This window comes from Monodelphis domestica, chromosome 5 (assembly GCF_027887165.1).
Source record: "Monodelphis domestica isolate mMonDom1 chromosome 5, mMonDom1.pri, whole genome shotgun sequence".
Lineage (NCBI taxonomy): Eukaryota > Metazoa > Chordata > Mammalia > Didelphimorphia > Didelphidae > Monodelphis > Monodelphis domestica.
The window spans coordinates 259,857,254-259,883,037 of NC_077231.1; the positions used below are offsets into that span (position 1 = coordinate 259,857,254).

General features: G+C 35.7%; 1 protein-coding gene across 1 annotated transcript in view; it reads right to left on the reverse strand.

Annotated features, from left to right (window-relative positions):
* Window positions 1-25,784, reverse strand: part of GPR158 (G protein-coupled receptor 158) — a 457,745-nt gene that overhangs the window by 198,886 nt on the left and 233,075 nt on the right. The window contains exon 4 of the mRNA XM_007504849.2: window positions 22,356-22,561. Coding sequence (XP_007504911.1) covers window positions 22,356-22,561 — 206 coding nt within the window. The remainder of the gene's footprint in view (window positions 1-22,355; window positions 22,562-25,784) is intronic.

The window sequence follows — 25,784 nt, forward strand, 5'->3', positions numbered from 1 at the left end:
ACACCTACCTACCATGACACCAATTACACCCATTTAAATGGGCAACTCCATTCTCCCAACATCACTTTCCTCCTGACTACCCTGATATCGCTCAACTCTTACCACATCTCTCCCATCATTCGGTACTTGGGGAAGAAATCCTCATTAGCAGATAATTAATTATGAGATACTAGAGCTTGACCTCCTACACTGTTTGTTCTTAAGACCAGTGTAATTCCAAACACTTGGAAGCTTCTTGGCACTAAATGAGTCACATTCAAACCAGCTATCCCCACTATAGGACATCTTCTAGTTTTTTTGCCTTTTTTTCTAGCTGTTCTCCATCCTTGGGAATGCTTCCCTACTGCCTTTTACCTCCTGAAATCACGAGCTCTCTTCAGATCTAAGATCAAGTCCCACCTCTTCAGGAGTCCTAATCTGATATCTGCCCCCCAGTAATTAGAGGGGCTTCAAAAATGCTCTGTATTTACTTTCTATATATTTTATGTGCTTATATGTATACATGAGTTTTTGGTCTAATAGTCATGAGTTCATTTAAGGAAGAATGAAATTTATATTTGTTTTCTGAGTGTCTAGTCCAGAGCCTTTCATAGAGTAAGTACATAAAGCCTATGCCTGTGGAACTGAATTGAATTGGAAATAATGGGTAAGACTCAGACCTTTCTCCTCCGCTCAAAAACTTCAGTGTATTGGACTGAAAGAGAGAACCCATCATAGGCTGTATCAATCTCTTTTCTTCTCAAATACTAAATTACTCAAATGATTCTGTGATGTTATTCAATCTGGATGTCCTTTCCTATAGTGCAGATTTGTAGCCATCCATGCTGGCTTAGCCTGTATATATCTTGTTTATACCCTAAATTCACCAAAAAAAAAACTTTTCTTAGTAAGCTGGGGGGGGATGTTATACTTGGCCAAGGACCTGCTCTCCTTTGCACTAGCCACATAGCCATCTTCGTTCTCACTGATATATTTCCCTTATGACATTCTTTATGCCTATACTTCCATAGTGCCCATTCTTAGACAAATGCTGTATGATAAAATATTTTTCCAAACTTACTTAATATTTATTAACTATCTACTTGTGTATGTGTGCATATATACATATATGTAAATATATACACACATACGCACCTATTTATATGTGTAAACACACACGACAATATACTTTATACATAGACAAACTATAGATTGTTCAACTAAGCGTGTCCCATGTCAGCAATGACATGCTTCATGACCTTGTTGTGTGTGTGGGCATGGATAATTCAAACTCTTTCAGATGATCCCAGTCCTAGTCAAGAATGCAGTGCTATGTTCAAGGGCTTGATTGAGTCAAAATGATGTCATCTACCCAAAGTTGCATCAGTAAAACCTCAAACTCTATGGGGAATTCTTCTTCAGTCCAGACTCTGCGCCAGATCTCCCCGATCACAGGGGAAAACAGATTGGGTGAGCATGTCATCCTGATTTTTGCCTTGCTTGTTATTGATGATCAGAAAATCATACATGATTATCTCCCATTAAATTTTTCAAGGAGTCTTGGTTAATATTGATGAATGTGTGGAAGACAGATTGTTGGAAGGGAGCCTTTAAAGCAACATTCTGATCTACTAAATCAAATTCCCTTTTTATAATCAACATACACCAAGCACTGGTGAGTCTCTTTATTCTCTATATATTTGAGTCAAATGTGTCATAATAATAATGTGGCCCCCTGTGGACTCTCATTTATGAAAGCCTACCTTTTCCATGTAGACAAATATCTTCATTGAAGATTATCTCAGCTTATACATATATCAGAAGTGCCAAACAGCAAGTAGCCTGAAGAACCAGGTTAAAATGAAATTGGGGCAAGGGGCAACTAGGTGTTTCAGTGCACAGAGAACTAGACCCAAAGATGGGAGGTTCTGGGTTCAAATTTAGACTCGAACATTTCCTAGTTGTGTGACCCAGAGGAAGTTACTTAACACGAGTTGCCTTGTCATTACCATTCTTCTGCCTTGGAACCAATAATATCAATTCTAAGACAAAAGGTAAGGGCATTTTTTAATGTAACAGAGAAATGTTTAACAAAATAAATAAAATATAATATGGCATGGATAATATTAATTTGTTTCTAAGACAATATACTATTAATGGGGATAAATTTCTATTTGAGCTTGATACCACTTATGCAGACAATTTTTATAAAAATTTTTATCTGGGTGAGTAAATAGGTAAAGATTTTTTCCTCATTTTTATGTTCTACATTTGAATCAATCTTTTAATACCCTCACAATCATACCACTTCCATGATAGATGTCCTATAGGTATACTTTATACAATCCAGATGCTTTTCTCATCTTTATTCTCTTTAATCTAATTTCTGTCTTCTTTCTGAGTATATTTGGAATTGTGTTATAAAAAAGAAAATATACTGCTTCCTACTATCCTTGATGATAAATAAAGGGTTTTTAAAAAAGATATTGGTAGCTCTTTTCCATTTATTTATTTTCTTTCCATTTTTACCCTTAAAGAAACTTGGGATGACTATTTAAATGGGTCTGCTAAGATTCTTTCTAACAGCTTTTACCTCTATTGCATCTTTCTACGTTATGTTGGGCTAAACTTCATTGTTGAATTTATAGACTAAATTGGTATTATAGCATTTTTTACAAATAAAGTACTTTTAATTATGGTATACATTGTTTAGACATAATACTATTGAACACTTAATAGACTATACTATAGTGTAAATATAATTTTATATACACATATAAACAAAACAATTCATGTGAGTCATTTTGTCATTATCTATCTACACAATACTCATAAGAAAAATTATTTACATATTATGATACCTATTTAACTATACTAAGTCTGAATCTTGGTGAGACTGAGCTACTCAGTCAGAGAGGAGCAATGATGGACTCACAACACATGACCATGTGAGCTTGCACACACACCATAATGAGTTCTAAACTCTTGACTGCTCTACAATTAAATGAATACCTTCAGGGTAGAATTATAGAGAAGAAGGGAAGGATTTACTATTCATAAAAGTCATTATAAACAATATACTGAGCAAAAATGCCCAGATTTTTGGCTACTGGAAAGAAATCAAAGGCATTTGGGGAGTAGGCTTAGTTTAAAGATTATTTTTTATCATGATGTACAACTCAAAATATATGTATGTCCTTTTAAAAATGATTTATTTATGCATTTTATCAATTGTTTTGATGAATCCGGTGATATTTCCTCAGGTTTTATTTCCTTTATTAATCTCTGCAGAGCTACTGGCATTACATCCTGCCTGCGTGGTCCATTTTCCATTTTACCAAGATGCTCATTAGTTTGTCAGGTACCTTTTGTCTATTTATGTGTATCAAAGAGACAAAACTATTCAAATCACACTTTCCTTTCAAAGCTTCTATTTCAATAACATTATGGTCTTAGCGCCTGAAGAATAATTTAATAGTTTTTCCTCCAAATTTTATTTCTTCCAGGGATATTTCCCATGTGTATGGGTAGGGATTTATTTAGTATTCTCACAAGTCTCAGGTAGGTTTTAAACTTTAAAAATTTAGCATAATAAAGAGTATAAATAATATTTCACAGGATGATATATTTAAAGTTTGAAAGGACCTCAGTAGCTATTAATCCCAACTTTTTCATTTTATATGCATTCAACAAGCATTTATTGGGCAACTGCTGTATTCTAGGCACTGTGCTAAGAACTTGAGATACAAGAGGAAGCAAAAGACAGCTCCTAACCTCTTAAGAGCTCACAATCTGAGGGGGGAGACAAAATACAAACAAATTTACACAACACAAACTAGGCATAAGATAAGTGGGGAATGACTAAAAGAGGGAAAGAACTAAATTTTAGAGGGGTTATAGAAGGCTTCCTATAGGTGAGATTTTAGTTGGAACTTGAAGGAATCTAGGGAGGTCAATAGTCAGAGTAGAGGAGGGAGAGTATTCCTGGCATGGGAGATAGCCAGAAAAATGCCTAGCGATAAGATATGGAGAATCTTGTTCAAGGAACAACCAAAAGGCCAGTGTCACTGGATAGAAGAGTATGTTATAGGCAATAAAAAGACTGAAAAAATAGAAGGAAGCTAGGTTAGGAAGGGCTTTGAATGCCAAATCAAGCATTTTATCCTGGGGGCAATAGGAAGCCACTATAGTTTATTGAGTAGAAAGTTATGCATTTTAGGAAAATCATTTTGGTGACAAAATGAAGAATGGATTAGAGTGGGGAGAGATTTGAAACAGATAGACCCACAGTAGGATATTGCAATAAGCAAGTGTGGATGATAAGGACCTGTAACAAAGTGGTGGCAATGTCATAGGACAGAAAGTCATATTCAAGAGAGGCCACAAAGTTGAAACTGGAAGGCTTAGTAACAGGGGGACATGGAGAAGTCCAGGACAACTCTTAGGTTGTGATCCTAAGGGAGTAGAAAGACTCCAATAATCCAGTTTGAGATTTCTGTAAGGCAATTAATTGGAAACAAGAGACTGGAGGTCAGTTGAGAGATTGGAACAGGATAGGGTAGACTTGAAGATTGTCATCATAGAATGATAATTAAATCCATAGGAGTGAAGAGATCACCAAGTGAACCTAGATGGAGAAAAGAAGAGAACCTAATGGCAGTACAGTTATATCTGGAGGAGGATCCAGCAAAACAAGACATAGAGAGAGTGGTTAAATAGTTAGGAAGAAAACCAAGAGACAGTCGTGTTTCCAAACACCTAGAAAGAAGAGAGTATGAAAGAGGGGTAGGATGATCAACAGTACCTAAAACTACAGAGAGGTCAAGGGGAATGAGGGGTGAGAAATAGCCACTGAATTTGCCATCTCAGAGAGCATTAGTAATTTTGGAGAGAATAGTCTCAGTGGAATGATAAGGCTAGAAACTAGACTATAAAGGACTAATAACAGAGTGAGAGAAAATGGAAGCAGCTGTTGCAGATGGTCTTTTCAAGGATTTTAGCTACAAAGGGCAGAAGAAAAATAGATGATAGCTAGCAAGAATGGAAGGATCAAGTGTAGTGTTTTTTCAATATGAGAGAGACAGGCATATTTGCAGGCGGTAGAGAATGAGCCAGTAGAAAAAAGGATATTGAAAATAAATGAAAGACTGAGGATGGGTAGTGGGATAGTTCAGTGGATTGACAGCCAGGCATAGAGATGGGAAGTCCTAACTTCAAATCTGTCCTCAGGCAATTCCCAGTTGTGTGACCCTGGCCAAGTCATTTAACCTTCATTGCCTGGCCCTTAGCACTCTTCTGCCTTGGAACCAATACACAATATTGATTCCAAGATGGAAGGTAAGGTTTAAAAAAAAAAAGGAAAGAGTGAGGATGATAGAAAGGCAATCTATTACAGAAAATAAAGTGGCATAAAAATCATTTGAAACAGTAAGACCATTTCATCAAGTGAAACAGGTGAAGGAGGAAAAAGTGACAGAATGTATTTGAGTTATAAGAAGTGAAGTACAGAGAAGATTTTTTATTTTTTTCAACTGATGAGGATTTTTTTCTCATTCCCGCTCCACACTGAACATCGCCAAAAGTAAAATAAAACCCTTATAACAATTATTAAGTGAAGAAAATTCCCCCAGTGGCCCTGTCCAAAAATGTCTTTCATTGTGCATGTTGACTCCATAGAATTTCTGTCAGATGGCAAGCTGCATCTGGAAATACTGCTCATCATTGAGTTAATTAGAATTCTGAAATCTTTGAAAATTGTTTGTCTTTAAAATGTTGCTGTTATTGAATAAATTGTTCTGCTCATTAAACTCTGCCATTAGATCTTATAAATCTTTCTAGGCTTCTTTGAAGCCATCTCTCTCATCATGTCTTACAGCATAATTGTATTCAATTACATTCATACACCATAATTTGTTTAAACATTCCCCAGTAGATGGGTACCCCTTGACTTTCCCAATTTTTTGCTGTTACAAATTTGTGCAGATTGAAACATTCTCTTTTTATTTGAGCACTTTGTGGTATATGTTGAATAGTGACGTTTTATCAAATAGGTATGCATAGGTATGACTTTTTGGTCAGAGTTTCAAGTGGTTTTCCAAAATGACTGAACCAATTCTTAGTTCCACCGATAGTCAAAAACAATGTACAATATCCTCAACATTTGTTGTTTAGGGAAAACATCATTTTCACTCCACAGAAATGGGTACAATTTCTTGAACTTCTTCATCAGGTATAACATGACAGAAACTCCCTGGCTAAAACATAGGAGGGTGCATGGATAAACTGTTTTCCTCTATTTGGGGGCTTCTCAGCCAGCCCTAACATTGATCCCATTGGCTTCTTCATATTCCCTCTGTGGTTCCTTTTCTCCAATTCATAGAACTCTCCTAGCTTTCTTCTTTCTTTTCCCTATTCATGCTGCTTCTCTGATTTTAAAATTATTTTTTCAATTAACAAACACATTCTCTCTCTCTCTCTCTCTCTCTCTCTCTCTCTCTCTCTCTCTCTCTCTCTCTGTCTCTCTCTCTCTGTCTCTGTCTCTCTGTCTCTCTGTCTCTCTGTCTCTGTCTCTCTGTCTCTGTCTCTCTGTCTCTCTCTCTCTGTCTCTCTCTCTCTCTCTGTCTCTCTGTCTCTCTCTCTCTCTCTCTCTGTCTCTCTCTCTCTCTCTCTCTGTCTCTCTCTCTCTCTCTGTCTCTCTGTCTCTCTCTCTCTCTCTCTCTCTGTCTCTCTCTCTCTCTCTCTCTGTCTCTCTCTCTCTCTCTCTCTCTGTCTCTCTCTCTCTCTCTCTCTCTCTCTCTCTCTCTCTCCCTCCCTCCCTCCCTCTTAAAAACTACAACAAATAAAACTAGTTGAGTAAAACAAATCAGCACATGTCCAAAAATGCATGTCTTTTACTCCACATATCTAGTCCATTACCTCTCAGAGATAGGTAGCATTAGTAGTGGTCTCTCAGTAACCGAGGATGACGATTGTCTTTGTGCGTTTTCATCTATGGTGTATAGATGAGTGTGCACAAAGACTTGCACATGAAGGAGATTTAAGTGGAAAAGTCGATGCACAGAGACAGTCCCACTCTCTCAGCATGGGAAGCCTGGGTCCAGTGGCACGAAAAGTCGTTACTCCTGGAGACTTCCTCAGCTGCATTGGATGGATGTGTTGTCTTTTGTGCTCCAACATGCCCTAAGCACTCCACAGTGCTTTGCTGCGTTGCCCTCTCAGCCGTTGAAACTTCTTGTTGGTTTCTTCCGTCTGTTCCGCCGAAACAGTCTTCATGTGCTGGGTGAGCAAAGCCCTGGTTCACCAGCGGTCAATGACGACCTGATGGCTACCCTCACAAGGTTTGGCCGGCCTGTCGCAGCCGTTCCCCGGGGTGTGGCCACTGCCGCATGCTAGCAGCTTCTAGGAGCCACAGGTGAGAGCTGGGTGTCAGGTGGGGGTCAGAGGCTGGAGAGCTGCCCTAGGAGGGCACGACAAGTCCTCCATACCAGAGATACTACCCCTCCCTGAGCACCCCATACACCCCACAGGTAGCATTAGAAAGCATTATTCCTCTGTAATTGTAGTTGATCACTGTGCTAATCAGAGTTCTTGAGGTTTTAAAAAAATATATTCATTTAAACTGTTGCTATTATAGTATAAATTGTTTCACTTGTATTCACTTTTACAATGCAGTGTGAGATTCAGTGATCCTGACTTCCTCTCTCTTTTTTTATACATTTCTATTTGAACCCTCCAATTATAAGTCCTCCCCATTTCTTCCCTAATGTATATTTTCTCCCTTCCCATTCTTTACTTCTTCCAAGATCAACATGGCATAACAAAAGTCACTCTCATGCCCTCTATCTTATTTGACCCTTCTCTATGATCTTTGGTGACAATATAGAATTTCCTAACTTCTCCCTAACAAAATGCAAACTTTCCATCTTTATAAAATCCTTTCTGGTTGTTCACGTGTGTTTTCCCTTTCTAATTGCTTTTTACTCATTTATTTATATTCCCAAGTTTCTACTCAGCTTCAGTTTTTTCCACAGGAATGCTTGGAAGTCCTATATTTCATTAAAGAATAATTCCTGTCCCCCATCTGATTTTACTCAGTTTTATAAGGAAAATAATTCTTGGTTGTAAGCCTACCTATTTTTAGGATATTGTGTGTGTATTCTATACAGTTAAGGACACTGAAACAGATAAAAGGCTTGCCAAGGCTCAGTGTCTGATAAGTGTCTGGGACTGGATTTGAACTCAGGATTTACTGACTCCAGGCCCAGCACTCTATTCACTGTGCTACCTATCTGCCCCCCAATAGGAAAATAATGTTCATGCTACCCAATTCATAGAACTGTTGGAAGAAAATAATTTTAAAGCTTTTATTGTTGTTAGTCATTTTTCATTAGTGTCTGACTCTTTATGACCTCTTTTTGGGTTTTCTTGACAAAAATACTGGAGTGGTTTGCCATTTCTTTCTCCACCTTATTTTACAGATAAGGAAATTGAGACAAATAAGGTTAAGTGACTTGCTTAGAGTCAGAGAGGTATTAAATATCTTAGGCCAGATTTTAACTCAGGAAAAGTAGTCTTCCCAACTCTATGCCCAGAACTTTATCCACCGCACCATTTAACTTTAAATTTCTGTTTAAATCTGAATCATCCCCATTTTATACATCAGGAAAACTGAGTCTCAGGTAGACTAAGAGATTTATTTATGGACACACAATAAGTGACAGAAGCAAGTTTGAACCAAGGTCTTACTAACTCCAAGTCCAACATGCTAATTAGTACATCATGCCACCTTTCCAATGGAAGAATCTATACCAGAAGTATCAGAATGCAGGCCTTCTTGACTCTAAGTCCAGTGCTCTACATAATCTACCACACTGTCTTTTAGAAAAGCCTTCAGATATACTTCCATTCTATTTTCAGTGGTAAAAAAGAGGTCATATATTTTAAAATTAGAATTCTAGGTCCTATTTATTAAGAATTCAAATCCTGATACTAAAAATATTCTTGATTACTGAAATGTCAAAAGTGATCCCATTGGAATATCATCTTCTAAAAGTAGAAAAATTGACATATCTCCCAAAGACTTCAAAAAGAATTGGAAGCCATTAGTAGTATAAATCAAATGTTTTTAGGGAATTTTTTTCATCTATTCACCATAAAGGTAAGGGTGATGCATAACCAAGCATGAAAGAGATTTCAGGTTATGAAAAAGATTTCATTTCTCTGGGATCTTTGGTCGCTCAGAAGATATTTCTCCATTAATTAACATTAACTTTCTGAACAGCTTACACTCTCAAAAACAGAAAGATAAGGATTTTCTTTATGTTTAAAAAACTATCAAGAGATAAAAAAGTAGAAAATGGTGGGAGAGAGCTAGTTAGCTTTGGCACTTAAACCTTCCCATCACCAACAAGTGGGACTTTGAAGCTCTGGGCAGAATTCCAAAGAAATGAAGTCACCTGTGAGCAATATACAGGTGTTATAAGAAGTTGAAAGGGAGAAGGATGATGACAGGTACTTTGTTTTCTTCTTTTTCAAACGCATTTTCTAATTACATTGTAATAAAGAATGACAAATGATCAAGGGAGTGACTATTCACTCTCATTCTGACAGATGGGGTGGGATGGGGACAATAACTGAGCACTCAACTGTTTGGTGATCCTCCTTTGCTCTCTTCTCTGAACCTAAGAAGCACATTTCCACTAGGCTAGTCCTGGAGAATTATGACAATATTCATTCCCCAATTTTGACTCAAAACTCAGTGTATCTTTCATTCCAAGGTCAAATTTCCAGATAATCTCTCTCCATTCCAATCAATTATCAGATCGGGGAGAAAAGAAATACAAATTAGATAGAGTGAAGGAAGAGGGAAAGAATAGAATAGGATTCAAGAAGAACAAATCAGCTCTAAAATGATGGAAACAAGAAAAATTATCAAGAACAAGAGATCATCAAAAATATTATAAAAAATAATATTTCATGATATTCTTTACATTTGCATTGAGCCACTAGGAGAGAACTATGTGTGAGACAAGAAAAGAAAAGGTTCAATTGTCAAATAATAAAAATTTTACCATTGAAAATCTTCAGGATAAGAATGTCTATCAGGGTTCAGCTACTCATTTGCCTAAAGTCCAAGTTCTCTCTTTTATGCTCTCAAGGTCCCTTCTAGTTGGAGCATTCTGAATTTACAGAAGGAGAACAAAATTCCTCTCCAAAGATAAGAAGGCTAATGATGTGATATAAACATTTATGTATGTATGTATTGTGGAGAAGGAGAGAGAAAGTGGTATATATATGTATACATGCATATGTGTGTGGGTATGAGAGAGAGAGACAGAGAGAGAGAGAGAGAGAGAGAGAGAGAGAGAGAGAGAGAGGAGAGAGAGAGAGAGAGAGAGAGAGAGAGAGAGAGAGAGCAGTATTTATGTATTACCATTTCTTAATTTTAGGTATTTTATCTTTGGTGATTCAGTACTAAATGGCCCCTCTATACTCCCTTCCAGATTTAAATATACAATACTTTTTAAGAGGATAAGTTATAGAATAGTTGCTAACTTGCATTGATAGATGAGTTTCCCTCACCATGATTCCCTAAAATAATGAAATCATTAGTCCATACAAAAAAAAAATCAACAATGACCTAGATAGGAAATTATTAAGAGATTCCAAAGTGCATATGATACATCATTCTTGCAATATACACTTTTGCTGAGCAAGGTCTCGTCCTTAAACCACTGAAACAGCTAAAAAGGAGTATAAATTAGTCATCAGTCATAAGCCCAAAGGCCAAGAGAAAAAAGTTATTATAAAGCAAAGCCTTTATTACACACTTGTGTTAGGACACAAAGCATTCATGCAGTTATCTCTTTAAATAATCAATAGCATCACTACTAAGGTTATGGATGACTGTAAGGAATTCTAGTAAACACAGGATAAGCAGATAATTTTTTAGAAGTGGTTGGAAAAGTTTGATTTGTAAACTGCAGGTTGTAGTAGAGAATTATACAAAGAAGCAGATATTGAAGAGTTGTTACTTGGGTGTATATTAAGTCAGAGAAGATAAGGGGAGCTTCCATAAGAAATGGTTTCTAGTAGTTCAGAGTTTCCTAGAAGACCAGTAGTGAAAATAGCATCCCCTGTGACAACAAGGGCTAGGGTTTTGTGGGAAGGAGAGTCTTGGAATCTAAAACAAGATGAGGAAAATAGAAGTAGCTTATATACATAGCTTTTCCCCAGTTCAGTCTTTACAGGAAAATGCTTGGGTAGATATTTATTTATTCCAATAATATTGCTATGTATGCAAATATTTTTGTAACTTATTGTGATCTGCCTTCAGAGTCCATATTGCATTAATATGATGGTCCTTTATGACAAGTAGTCCTTTCCTTTGAGGATGAATTTAACTTGAAGTCAATTAGAGTCAAGGGTGTAAGTGATAGGAAAAGATAATATATATGATCAAGTGAAATGTTTCTGTTTGGATAAAAAGTGAGGTGTTACTATAAAGTCATGGGTTGCTTATCTTTATTATCCATAGCCTGACACCAATTGGTGATTCCAATAGAGAAGTTCCAAAGATGTTTCGAGTAATGCCAGCATCATTGGAAATAATATAGAATCTTTGAAAGTAGCTACTCTGAAGGACCTCTGATTATTAGGAAGTAGAATTTCTGGAGTGCTTGTTAAAAAGGGCCCTTGCAGAATTTCATTACTTTATAGTGACACCTCATAATTATCCAGCATAAACACCACCACTACAACATTATATAATATGCCTTATTTGCTTAGTTTGGAGAACATCACTCTGTTTTAATTACAAGAGTCTCCAGTAGCTCATGATATTCTCTTGGGCACATCTCAGGGCATCCATTTTTCTATTTGTTGCTGAAAATTGCTGTTTTCCTTCTTCCAGAGAATGAAGGAATCCTCACAAATATTAATGTTGCAAATATATTTAGAGACTTTAAGGAAGAATTTTCTGCACATCGTTTTTTTAGATCAGTACATAATAAAAAGGTACTTGTAAAACTTTGCACTTCCTCTGGAGAAATATATTCCTATATAAACACAAACATCATTCATTGCCCACACCAATACTTTATCACTTACCAGGATATGCTAGTGTTTGTTTACTAAAATTGGACTATGTAAGACTCTTTTAGGAATATGTAAATTTTGCACATTATTTGTGAATATACAATTTAAAGGAAGATGAGGGCTTATTGAAAGCATCTCAAAAATGCAAATGAAAAACTTAGAATAAAAAATTTAAAGATGCAGAAATATAGCTTTAATACACTGACAAAAAAATAACTCACATGAAAGCACCTAGAATTTCACTTGTTTTCCCAATTAGAATAAATTCTTCAAAATCAGAGAATGAGGTTTTTTCTTGAATTTCTTCATGTTTAATAAAGGCTTGTTGAGTGGCTGACTATAATAAGGTTTTATGTTTTACTATAAATGAAGATAAGCACCTCTGAACTGTAGGATTTTCAGTCAGTCAAGGATAAAACTTCAGCATTCAGTATGTCTAAGTCTTATGTGGTCTATAAATGCTGAATGCTCCTCATAATTTATCATTTGAATTGTTGCCATCATTGGAGACAGACATCTAAAGAAGGAATGGCTTGAAGAAAAATTATAAAAAAGGCACCTGGCTCCTCTTCAAGTAGCAACTCAAATTCTTAGAAATCTACCAAAAGGATTGAACTATGCCACATCCCCCTTAATGGCATACATAACAATAAATTAGATTTATGCCATGGCAGTCAGTCCAATGTGAAAATGAGGTCAATTTCATTCAGGTTATTAGAACCAAGCAATCTTCGTATTGGTCATATTCGTCATTAACTTCACTGAGATATCTTTTATAGAAACATAATTACTGTCAGTGCTCATGGTGACAATTTATATTTCTGTTGTTATAGGGATAAAGAGGAAGGACCTGTGATAACACTGGAATAGAGAACTCGGTAAGGAAACTAATCAGATTCCGGTGGAAACTTGCTTTCATCATTGTCTCCATAAATTCATCTTCCTATAAGATCTAATGAACTCTGAAAATCACGCATCTTTGGTATATCCAGCCCCTGGGGCCTCTCCTCTCCTCTGATTAGAGCTGGTCAAGGGTGGACATAGCAGCCTTCCTCCCAGTTTCTCCACTTAAGGAACAGCTGAAAAATATACCTCCTGGGCAGCAGGATTTCACTATTCCCCACCACCAACTACCCTCTCTCCTTTCCCATTTTTCAGTTTCTTTTACATGTTTTTAGAGTGTGATCTCTGTAAATGGAGGAATTGTCTTACCATTTTTTTACCCAGATCTATACCACAAAGTAGACTTTGAATCCAGATTCTCCTGAATTGAAAGTCCAATTCTCTATCTACTATGATAAAATGCCTCTCCTGTAGCACTTTAAGATTTATTCAACATTTTCCCCACAACTCTGTAAACCAGGTAGTATGAGTATTATTATCACCATTTTATAGATGCTGAAATTCAAGTCTCAGGGAATTATTAGAACTAGAATCCAAATATAATCTGCCAATTCCAAAGCCAAAATGCTTTCTATTATGCTACATGACCTCAGCAAAATGACTGAAACTGACTTCTCCATCGTCTGTCACCAAATTTGTCTCTATTTGAAAGACCTTTAAACTCTCAATTATCTGCTTTACCTTTGAGAACAAAGCTGCATTCTCTCTCACCCTGACAATGGAATGCTTAGTCATCAGAATGTTTTAAAATGTCTAACATCTAATAATAAAAATAGCTAAAAGAGAGTAAATTATGTGACAGAGATGAGGCAAGTGAGCTCTGAAAAAGGAGAAAAAAAGCATGTAAAACTCAAAGCTTTCTCTTGCCAGAAAGAATTCAGGCCTCTTGTGGGCTTTAGTCCATTTAACACTGGTAAAATGATAATTTATTGATAAAAATAAATGTGTGTGCATGCACATGTCTGTGAACACACACACACATGCATTTGCTGAAGGGAGAGAAGAGTTGGGGTGGAACCTTTCAAAAAAAATGAAATTTCTTCTAGCACTTTTAGAGTAACTTACACTGAATACCTTTGGGAGAAAGGAAGGGAAAATGAATACGGATTGTAAGTACTAAATTTCATTTGAAATACACTTAGGTTTAAGCATTAAGGGAAAAGCACTTGTCACAACATATTTTAGATCATGTCAAGCTCAAAATATTTGAGGCCAAGGTAGCAGATCTTGAAAGGGGATGACAGCCCCCAGGATCACACCCATGATAGAAATGTCACCTGCTCATCTGAGGAATGACTGGATACTGATGTCATGTTTCAGCAAATAGAGTGGTCAGAGAGCAAATTTATGAAACAGGCCAAATGTGTCTCATCATCTCCTGGGTATTTGAATTGTATTAACTGTTCTTAAAAGACAAAGGGATAAAATTATAATAGTTGAACAATAAGTAATTAGACTCATGCTTTGGGATAAGTATTCCTTTAAATCATGCCACACTAATCCCTTAAATTTTAAGGCTGCCATTATGAAGGTCACAAAAGTATTTCTCTGAAGCCTCATCATAAACATGGAGGTTAGTCTCAGTTATTGAAGGTTATGCTTTCAATGCCTTATGTAGGTCCTACAGTAAACTGAAAAGTCTCAAACATGACCCACTGACATACTGTATACCTTTTTTCCAAGAATTAGCCTATTTGTTGAATTCAAAAACCATATTGGTCACAAGGTAATGAACTTCTCAGCCATGTCAAAACTCAAGAAATATCGATCAGACCACAAAGCAGCTGTGATTTGCATTAATGAAGATAATTCTCACACTACTGAACTTATGACTCTTTAAAATATTGAAATATTAAGTCATAGAGAAGTCTATTTGACACTGATATGAAAAAAACATAGCCACCCTAATTCGCTCAGGTATAGTTCAAACTCATCATTCAAAGTTATAGCCTACGTGAAAAACTGTTAAGGAAAAGAGAAAAAAATCAAACAATTCATAGGACCACTGAATTTTAGAGTAGGAGAGTACTCTATTATAGAGAAGAACAAATATTTAGAGTTAGAAGACTTGGGTTCATCTCCAAACTCTGTCATTTATTACCTTCTGCAACCCTGATGAGGTCATCTTATCTTTACTGCCCTTTTATCTATAAAATGAGAGGATTAAATTAAATGACCTCTAATCCTAGAAGCCTTGGTGACCAATGGATCCTCTATCCTTGCTCTTCTCCACAAACAGTACTGCCCAACTTGACTCCTCACCTTTGTTGTCAGACTTGATCATTTCCCAAAACAACCAAACTACCCTCTAAGGTTGAAATTTACTCTAACCAGTCAAGGCAATCAATTAATCAATGAGAATTTGTTACCCACTGCTCTGAGGAGATTAAAAAAATGTTTTGAACAATGGAAGATGGAAAAAAAAACAACTGTGACTCAGAGACATAGTTATTCATCCAATGTCATATTGATAGAAAGAAGAACTGAGATTCTGATTCTAGTATCCTGGTATCCTGATTTCAGACATCATTCTTTGTACTTTACCATGCTTCCTCCTCATATTGATGCAGAAAATCTGATGTGTCTGTCCTAAAGAGCTAGTTATTGGGGGGAAACACCAACTATCTTAGTTGCACCCTCTTTATCAATTTCCTTTCTAAGAGGCATGTAGAGAAAATGCAAGTAGAATCTCACATTTAGTTTTAGCAAAAACTCCCAAGAAGAAAATTCATAAACTTTCAGGGTTTGAAGCCCTTCCCTGATTAAAATATAGTCCAGACATGAATAGGCAGTTTTCAGATAAAGAAATCAAAACTATCAATAAGAAAATGAAAAAAAAACATTCTAAGTCTCTCATAATTAGAGAAATGCAAATCAAAACAACTCTGAGGTACCTATCAGAATGGCCAGTATGGCAGCAAAGGAAAATAATAAATATTGGAGGGGATGTGACAAAATTGGGAAAATAATCCCCTTCTGGTGGAGTTGTGAATTGGTCCAAATATACTGGAGGGCAATTTGGAACTATATGCAAAGGATGTGAAAGGAATGTCTGCCCTTTGATCCAGCCATACAACTGCTGGGTTTGTACCCCAAAGAGATAATAAGGAAAAAAGACTTGTACGAGAATATTCATAGTTGTGGTGGCAAAAAATTGGAAAGTGGAGCGGTGTCCATCAATTGGGGAATGACTGAACAAATTGTGGTATCTGATGGTGATGAAGTATTATTGAGTTGAAAGGAATAATGAACTGGTACAATTGATTGTAATGGACTTCTCTACTAGCAGCAATGCAATGATCCAGGAGAATTCTGAGGGACTTATGAGAAAGAATATTATCCATATCCAGAGAAAGAACTGTGGGAGTAGAAACGCAGGAGGAAAACAACTGATTGATCACATGGTTCGATGGGGATATGATGGGCGGTGTTGACTTTAAATGATCACTCTATTACAAATTTTAATAATACAGAAATAGATTTTTGAACAATGATACATGTAAAACCCAGGGGAATTACTTATTGGCTCCATGAAAGGGTGGGAGGAGGGGAGGGAAAGAATATAAATCACGTAACCATGGAAAAATATTCTAAATTAATTAATTAAATAAATTTAAAAATATATATATTCCAGAGAAAACCTTTCAAAAATTAAGAGGAAGTGAAATTAGAATCAAGAATTTTTATTAAAAATAGCAAATAACACAACTTTTTGCCTTCTAAATTTATAATTGTCTTTTTATAGCTTTGGCAGTTCTAACTTTGAGAATCAATAAGTACATAAATAAATAATTAAATGAGTAAAGGAATGAATGAATGAATAAAAACATAATAAAATAAGCATATAAATTACTAAGTGTAATATAATATAAAATAATATAATGTAATATAAATAAAAACCTAATGTTTAAATAGGCTTGCTAATTACTAGCATTTATATAGCATTTTATCTATTTGATCAATTACTGAATTGTTTGCAAAGACTTTCATAAATAATATTTCAGACAGGACACTCTTGGCCTATTTTATGGTAGAAAGGTTGTCTCAGTTTGACAATAGCTCAAGTGACCACCAAAATGATGGGTGAAAGAGTTTATATTCTATTAAGAGGAAGCAGCACATGTAGGGGAGAGATGAACAGGGAACAATATTTTGGAAAGAGAAGTCAGAGAATATAGTTATTGGAATGATAGTACAATTGCCTGCGATGCCTTTCCTGGGAATTTGATTTGATCACTGTGTTGATTTGATTACTTCTTTCAGAGATAGAATTGGAAAGTGTTGTGGGAGCAGGGAGGAATGGCAGGCTATGTATGGCACAGAGATGGTCAGATAGGAAAATCTAATATTTAAATATGCTTGCTAATTACTAGCATTTATATAGCATATTTTTAAGCCTGACCCAGAATAAAATGAATTGAAATGTTCATCAATCAAAGCCCAGAGTAAGACCTCATTTCTGGATGAAGGTGGAGGCTAAAACTGCAGATGGCATGACATACATATGAAATATTGATGCTATTAGTGATAATGAAGGTGATGAATTAGAATGCTAATATTAAAACTCTTTAACCAAACCACAAAGTTAGATTCAACAACTCTTTTATAAACCTCCTTTGAAATTTTGGTATCTCCTCAAAAAGCTATGGATTTCCTCATTTAAAAATTCAAATTAATTAATTTAATAATAATATACTAATAAATAAAATAATAAATTTAATTTGGTTAATTAAAGTAAAATTCAAAATTTTACTATTTCTACATTAGAATTCTACTTTCATAAATTTTTGATAAAATCAGAAACAACTTTGTCCCAGAATTCCTTGCTGGGAATCACCTCTCCAAAACTCACTTATCTCCCTGACAACAATTTTAAGAACTAGGCTCACAAAGGAAGCATCAGCCTTCTTCACCTGGAGTTCTACTTAATATATGTCCTGACAGCTGTGGCCACAGGAATGACTCAAGGAATAGCAATTTGTGTCTAGCTCTTGAATAGGATAATCAGAACTCTCTATTCTTTTCATCCTAAAAGAGAACAGAAAGTAGATTTCAGCTCCAAGTCAAGGTCAGCACTAACACACACATAACTGGATGAAACAGAATGAAAGATACTGGTTTGACCAATTGTATCTATCCTACTTCTGGAATATTCCTACTATTCATGTATTCCTTCCCCTTCTGGCATCTATTGTCCCATTTCCTTGCTGTGAACTAAAAAAAAAAAGATAAAGGTAAAAGTAAAAGTAAACAAAAGAAAGTATTCTTGGCAGTGAAATACTAGCCATAAATTATGGTGCATTTAACTTCAAAGAGATATCAGGTTAGCAAAGTCATTTCATTGTAATACAAAACAAATTATAAACCTATTAAGGGAAAGTGTTGACATCTCCATTGTTTCATTAGAGTGGATATATTAAAATGTCATAATTTACTTTTATAGAAATTAATAAGTGAAATTAAATCACACACTGTATTAAAAATCTCATTTTCCAAGCCATAAATGAGTTCTGTTGGCAGATTCCTTGTCTATTAAGATCTAATTTAAAAACAAAAACCAAAACGAGTTACTTGGAAAAAAATGGAAAAATAGAACAAAGAAGACAGTGTATATTCACATTTTTTTTACAATCAAATCATTTTTGAAATTTGAAATTCAAACAGAAAGTGTTAAATTCACTCAGAATAAGTCAGGGAAAGATTATTTTCAGAAAAATAATAAATTGCTATTACTCACAGTATATTTCCCTTTTATTCAACATCTAGTACAGAAATAAATTATGTTAACACTTAACATTATTAAGTTGTTAGAAATCATGCACTCCCTTCTGAATAACTAATAGAAAATATGTTGAGTGTCATAACATGTGGTACAAAAACCTGTAAAAGTAATTTCATAATATTTAATGCCAACATCTAATAAATAAAAATAAAAATATCCTTTTTGACCAAATAATTACTTTGCCAGATCACCTCATTCCCTCAAAACACATACTTCTCCATCATCTACAGTTTACTGTCACTTCTTTCATCCAAGGATACTATGATGAATGTATGTCATTAAATCTCTCTATTATCTAGCCAAAATATTAGAGGATTTATCGTGCTTTAACTTTTACAAAGCATTTTATTCAAAACAATATTATGAGTTAGGTAATATAGATAGTCAAAATGAACATTGCATAGACTCCTGCAGAGTCAGGAAAGCCTGAATTCAAATCCAGCCTTACAGACTTAGTTGTTGGAGCCTGGACAAGTCATTTAACCTCTATTTGCCCAGTTTGCTTAACTGTAAAATGGAGATAATAACAGCACCTACTTTACAGAATTATTGTGAAGATCAAATGAGATAATATTTATAAAGCACAATGTTTGGCATATAATAGGTGCTTAATAATAAAAAAATCAACAAACATTTATTAACAACCAGTGCTTATTCCTTTCCCTTCACTTCCCTAACTATAATCTCCATTTTGTAGCTGAGGTAAATGAGATTCCTTTATACACTATTGTCTCAAACCAGAGCTGAAATTCCAGGTCGTGATGAATCAATTTCTACTTTAAAATAATTAGGAGTTACTTCAGGAATGAAGGACATTAAATGAAGTCAGAAGGAAATATTTATCAAAGTAGTCAAATGTCTTTTAGCCTTGGAAAGAAATTTCGAGAACAGTTCATCCAGCTTCCTTGCTTCAAAGATGAGAAATCTAAGACCCAGAGCAGCGAGGTGGTTTACTCAGTCACACAGCTAATCATGTCACATTTCTCTTCTCCCCAAATAACCCTTCAATTCCTCAAAGATCTGCAGTTTCATTCATGTTTTTACTTTCCCCTGGGGACTTAGACATTGGTTGAATTGAACTGAATGCAACTCTAGCTATGCCTTAGGAAGGAGGTCTTTAGGAGTCTCTGCTGTCTCAAAAAAATTTATCACCTAGGTACATTCCATGTTGATGTGATGAAACTCTCTGAATTTAATTAATCACTTTCATTCCCCATTCCCCTTCCCCCATCCATAGGCTGATCTCTTCATGCCCAGCAACTAACCCATCTGGGCAAAGCATTCGAAGCTTTGCCAGCCTGGTGGAGCCTGTCAGAGTTTACTTTTAAGAATACAGATAATTTTAGTCACATAACTATTGAATTAAGATTTTAGTGGATGCTTTTAAAATATCTAATTGTGGTATTTAGTCTTCGAAGGGGTCTCATTTCATTTTGTGGATGAAGAAACTGGAAATCCAAGAAGTTGTGACTTCTCCAAAATCATTGGAAATCCAAGAAGTTGTGACTTCTCCAAAATCATAAAGTAGTAGTAGTAGGACTAGGATTTGAACTCAGGTCTTTTAACTCCAAAGGCAGACTTTGTATTATGCAATGTTGACTCTGGTAGTAGTGGATGAATCTTTTTTTTTTCCCCACCTGTCATTTTTTAGTCACTTCACAACATATTTTATGACAAAAAATTAAATAAATATAAGAGTAAGTCTTCATTAAATAAACAACAATTTGCACTTCTTAAGCAACTGAGAACCTGATTTTAATTCACTCCTGCATGTATCTGCTAATGATACTGTCTATTTAAGACAGCTATTAAAAGTCTATATCATTTACATAATGGGAAAAACCTCATTGACTCTCAGGGGAGTTCTCTTATGCTAACACTAGGGCCCTTCATAGATGACAATTCCCAGAGTTTTTCTCCATAATAGAAACTGCTTCTAAATCCAAAGAGCTTTATAATTTGAATCAATCTGCGCCATTTTCAAAAGCAATGAACAAATGGCTTTAACAAATTCAGTGACAAAGCAGAGGGAGAGGGGAAGAAGAAAACTTTTGATTGCTATTTTCTCCCAGAATCTTGGATTCTTTTAAGATTTAGAATTTTTGTTGCTTCTGAGAATAGACGCCGACTATTCTACCCAACAAAGGCCAGTCAAGTTTACAAAGTGGGTGATTTCTTCAGAAATCTGCTCTTTCCTACACATTTCCTATACTCTTTCCTAAACACCTATGGTGGCAACTAGAAATACCAAGAGATCCAGACCACAGGCTGATTTTGTCATCTTTTTCTACATGTCCCCAAAGAGATTCTGCTGGGCAAATTGCCTTTATCTGAGACACTAAAACAAGATCTCCTCAAATTGACACAATTCATGTTCCAAGTATCTAATTCTCCAGGTGCCACCTTCAGTGATGGCTTAGGAAGCTCCTAAAGTAAGGAGGAGAAATTCAACCAGTGCTTTCACAATTACAAATGTTAGCAACTTAGTTGGAACACTCCATGATGTTACTGTTTCACTGAATATGCTAGCCTAAGAATATGCATTGAATACATATATATATATACATATATATATATGTACACACACTAATATATATCTACGTATGTACAGGTACATCTAGATCTATATACCTCACAGAGTTTTAAAGATCATATGAAAATATTTGTAATAATGTTTAGCCTAGAGCCTGGCACATTAGAGGCACTTAATGATCATATTGATAATAAATGCTTATTCCTAGGGGGCAGCTGGGTAGATCAGTGGATTGAGGAGACAGGAGGTCCTAGGTTCAAATCAGAGCTCAGACACTTCCTAGCTGTGTGACCCTGGGCAAGTCACTTAACCCCCATTGCCTACCCCTTACCACTCTTTCTGCCTTGGAACCAATACACAGTATTGATTCCAAGACAGAAGGTAAGGGTTTAAAAAAAATAAATAAATGCTTATTCCTTTATTACTCTAAATATAATATACATATCTATACATACATATATATTTAGGAATATTCCTCTAGAAATGAAGCTAAAAAAAGAGGATAATAAACATTTAAATTGAACCTACTATGTGCCAGGCATAGTGCTAAGCATTCTACAAATACTGTGAATTTGATTTTCACAACAACCTTGCAAGGCAGGTGACATTAGTCCCATTTTATAGTTGTAGTAAAGGAGGCAAGCAGAGGTTAAATGATTTGCCCAAAGTCACACAGTTAGTGAGTAACTAAGGCCAAATTTGAACTCAAATCCAAAAGAGAAGGAAGTCTATTTGACTCTGAAGTAATCCAAATCTAGGTCAAATCAGCGTAAATGCTAAAGAGAATAAGATTTTAAGGACTTAGGGAAGTTTTTTTTTTTTTTGCATTAATCATATTCCTGTTGGCGAGCAAAATGAAAGGTGCCTAAATCGGTACCAATTGTATAAATGTATAAGAATAAAATTCCAAATGTATAAATTATATAAATGTGTATAAATGTGCTTTGTTGCAAAACCCTTGGATGCAAAAGATGTAAGTACCAAGATCATGCCCCTTTACTTCTCTGCCTCCCCAGCTCCCAGGCCCCACATACGGATGGGTCCAAGCATATTTCCAAATACCTTGGCTTTGCGAAAGTGGTAGACAACCAACATGCTAATGAAATCAAGCAGCATACACAGGACTTGGAAGGAGATAATGGCCAGCCGTAAATACTTGTCTTCTTGGGTAGAGCAAGGTCTGTCATCAGCACAAAAGGAGCAGCCTTCCCTGCATGGCAAACAGATATGGGCTTCCTCCAGCTTCTCATCCCCAGCAAAATGGTGATCTGAAAGTTCCAAATGATACCCTAGTGTTAGTCATATGGCAGACCAAGTTAGCAAGGGAGTCCAAAGTGAGAACCCATTCGCCCTTTTTGCCTTCTCATCCATTTATATCAAAGGCAGAGATACTACTCCCCAAGAACTCTCTAGGGTTTTTTTTTCAGTGTATTTGGGTTTTTATTTTGGGGGTTTGGGTTTCAGATGATTATTTTTTATAGGATTTTTTTAAAACTTAAGAAAATCCCATTTTCTTAATTATTTTAAGCAGACAACATCCTATTTTTCCATTGTTTCCCAATTACATTCAAATGGGTTTCCAAAGTGAATGAAGATTATGTCATCAAAGTGTTGAAGGAAAGAAAACTTCTAAGGAAAGGATGTTGTAGACACTCTCTCATTCCAGAGTCTCTCCCACCCAAGACCTGAGAAATAATAGAACTTTAGGGTTTATATGCTTATTCATTCAGTCATCTAACATTTATTGTTTATCAGTGAATGAATGCTTATTAGCCAACTGAGCAAGAGCAGTGCATAAGGGAGCCGATTTCGCCCACATTGCAGCCAAGAATACCTCACACTGTCAGAGCTCCTTGACCTACATGGCACAGAATCTGAAAGGAGGCTTTGATTGCTCTTTAATTCAGCAAAAATGCCATCAACTAAGTTCATTAGTTTTAAATTGGATAAAATGGTACTTAATCAACACTTGTTCACTATGCAATTGCATGATGATGGTGTATCCCTTGCCGAGAGCACAATCCATACTCATGGACGATTCATATAATTCTGCTTTTTGCTTTACCAAAGAAAGCTTCCCTACTATAAGTGACTGCTATTGATTCTTCCTCAGAGTACAGATTCCTCTGTGTCATTATCTAAAAACTTCTAGTCTGTGTCAAATAGGTAGAGAAGTGTTTGTTCTTTGGTTTGGTTCATTTTTAACTAATATAATAAAGAGATCTTTACTATGAAATAATCAAAAATACCTTTTATATTCTGCATGAAACACACACAAAAGAAGTGAGTCTATTGCAAACACAATAAACAACAAAATCTTGAAGAATCTGATAGTTCCGAGAATCAGGTATAGTATGTTTTAATCTTTATTTTAAAGTAGAATTTTATTTATGAGTCTTGTTGAGTTATTTTTTTCAGTTATGACTGACTTGATAACCCTATTTATGGTTTTCTTGGCAAAGATGCTGGAATATTTTGCCATTTCCTCCTCTAACTCATTACACAAATAAGGAAACTGAGTCAAGCAGGGTTAATCAACTTGCCCAGGGTTATACAGCTAGTAAATGTCTGAAGTCAGTTTTGAACTCATGAATGTGAGCCTTCCTGACTCTAGGCCAGCATTCTGTCCTTAGTGTCACATAGCTGCCCTAAAAATAGAAAAGCATAATATAATTTCTTCAATAGTAATTCCCTCTACTACTCATCTTCAGTATCTTCTCTTCTACTTTTTTCTTTTCCTGCAACCACATGTAATAAAAGCTACATAGAACCTGAATGTCTGGAACTGCAAGGGACTAGTGTTAATGGGAAGATACCAGAGGTTGGGACAAATATGCACTGAGTAAAGACCATATTCTGGAAATTGTTTTAAGAGATAATGCTCTGAAATTCACATATATTTCTGTGTTTGTCTTTCCTCCTAAGAGATTGCTGCAGCAGAAAATATCCTGGTTTCCTGAGGTTTTAACATAAGGCCAAATTTATCTCTCTTGCATTTTTGCAGACATGAACTAAACTGTCCAACAATTGACTTTCTAAAAAGCATGGGCACACTTTAGCAGATAAATAAATATGTAAATAAAATTTAAAAAAGAATAGAAAACTGGATAGATAGGCAAACATCTATATAGAGATGGATAGACAAGCAGAGAGATATAAGCATTTTAAATTGCTAAATTCTAATGATATGAACACAAGCAAGACAGATCTTGCCCTTAAGAACTTACATTCTAATGAGGGAGGATCACACATAAAGAGGAGCTATGAAATGAGCAAGAAGATAATTTAGGAAGTGTTATAGAGACCTGAGTCCCTGCAGGATGAGGCAAAAAGTCTATCTATCAGAGCTAGGGGAGCCAACAGTAAAGTCTCAGATTCCAATGTGGTGCTATTCATTAGAGAGTAGTGCCATTAAAATGGGAACAATTGGGAGCAGCTGGGTGGCTCAGTGGATTGAGAGTCAGGCCTAGAGATGGGAGGTCATAGGTTCAAATCTGACCTCAGACACTTCCCAGCTGTGTGACCCTGGACAAGTCACTTAACCCCCATTGCCTAGCCCTTACCACTCTTCTGCCTTGGAGCCAATACACAGTATTGATTCCAAGATGCAAGGTAAGGGTTTAAAAAAAATGGGCACAACCAATTGGATCCAATAGCATTTTATGCCTACCATGTGCTAATCCCTGAGCTAGGCACTGGACATACTTTTATAAGATGAAAAAGGAATGACAAGAAGGACACGGCGCCATGTTTTCCCTTTCCCTTAGGTTGTATCCATTTTAATAGGCTCTTAAAGAAACCATTTTGCTTTACTTTGTGTTATTTCACATTTCTGCACATTTCCTTATATTTTTCATATTTATCATTCCCAATTATATTACAGTTGTAGACTATGTATCACAGTGGGTTTATTCAGCATTTGCTTCGATTTCCTAGACTTCCATTTCAACATAGGTCTCCTGGTGGGAACCAGGTTGTCCCTGAATCATCTGGAAGCAAAACAGAGATTCACTGTTCACTTTGACATATGTTAACCTTGGCCCATTACCTTGGATAATAAAGAAGCAAACTTGGCTAGGAATTACCAGGAATTAAGAGGTGGAAAGATATCTGAGAGGAAAAAAATTGTTTTGCTCATTTGTATGTGTAAAGTATAGCCTATGAAACTTGATCTCTGTCATTGGAGATGCAAAGTTGGCAGATCTTTCCACACGGTGCTGAACCTTCTCTGCCATTTTCATCACAAAGTCCTGAACTTGGAGTCAGTCTCCAGTGTGTCTATAGCATTTGACCCAAACAAAGGAATTTTTAAAAATTTTAATAATACTCACCAACTTTCAGCAAAAGTCTAAACTTTTCCCTTGGAATTTTTTCATACTTTCAAAGTATCATATCAGACTTTTGAATAAAGAATCCACTGATATAATTTTCTTTTTTCTTTCTATGTAAATTGATAATGCATTCCTGAAAAACTTTATCCCTTTCCTATTC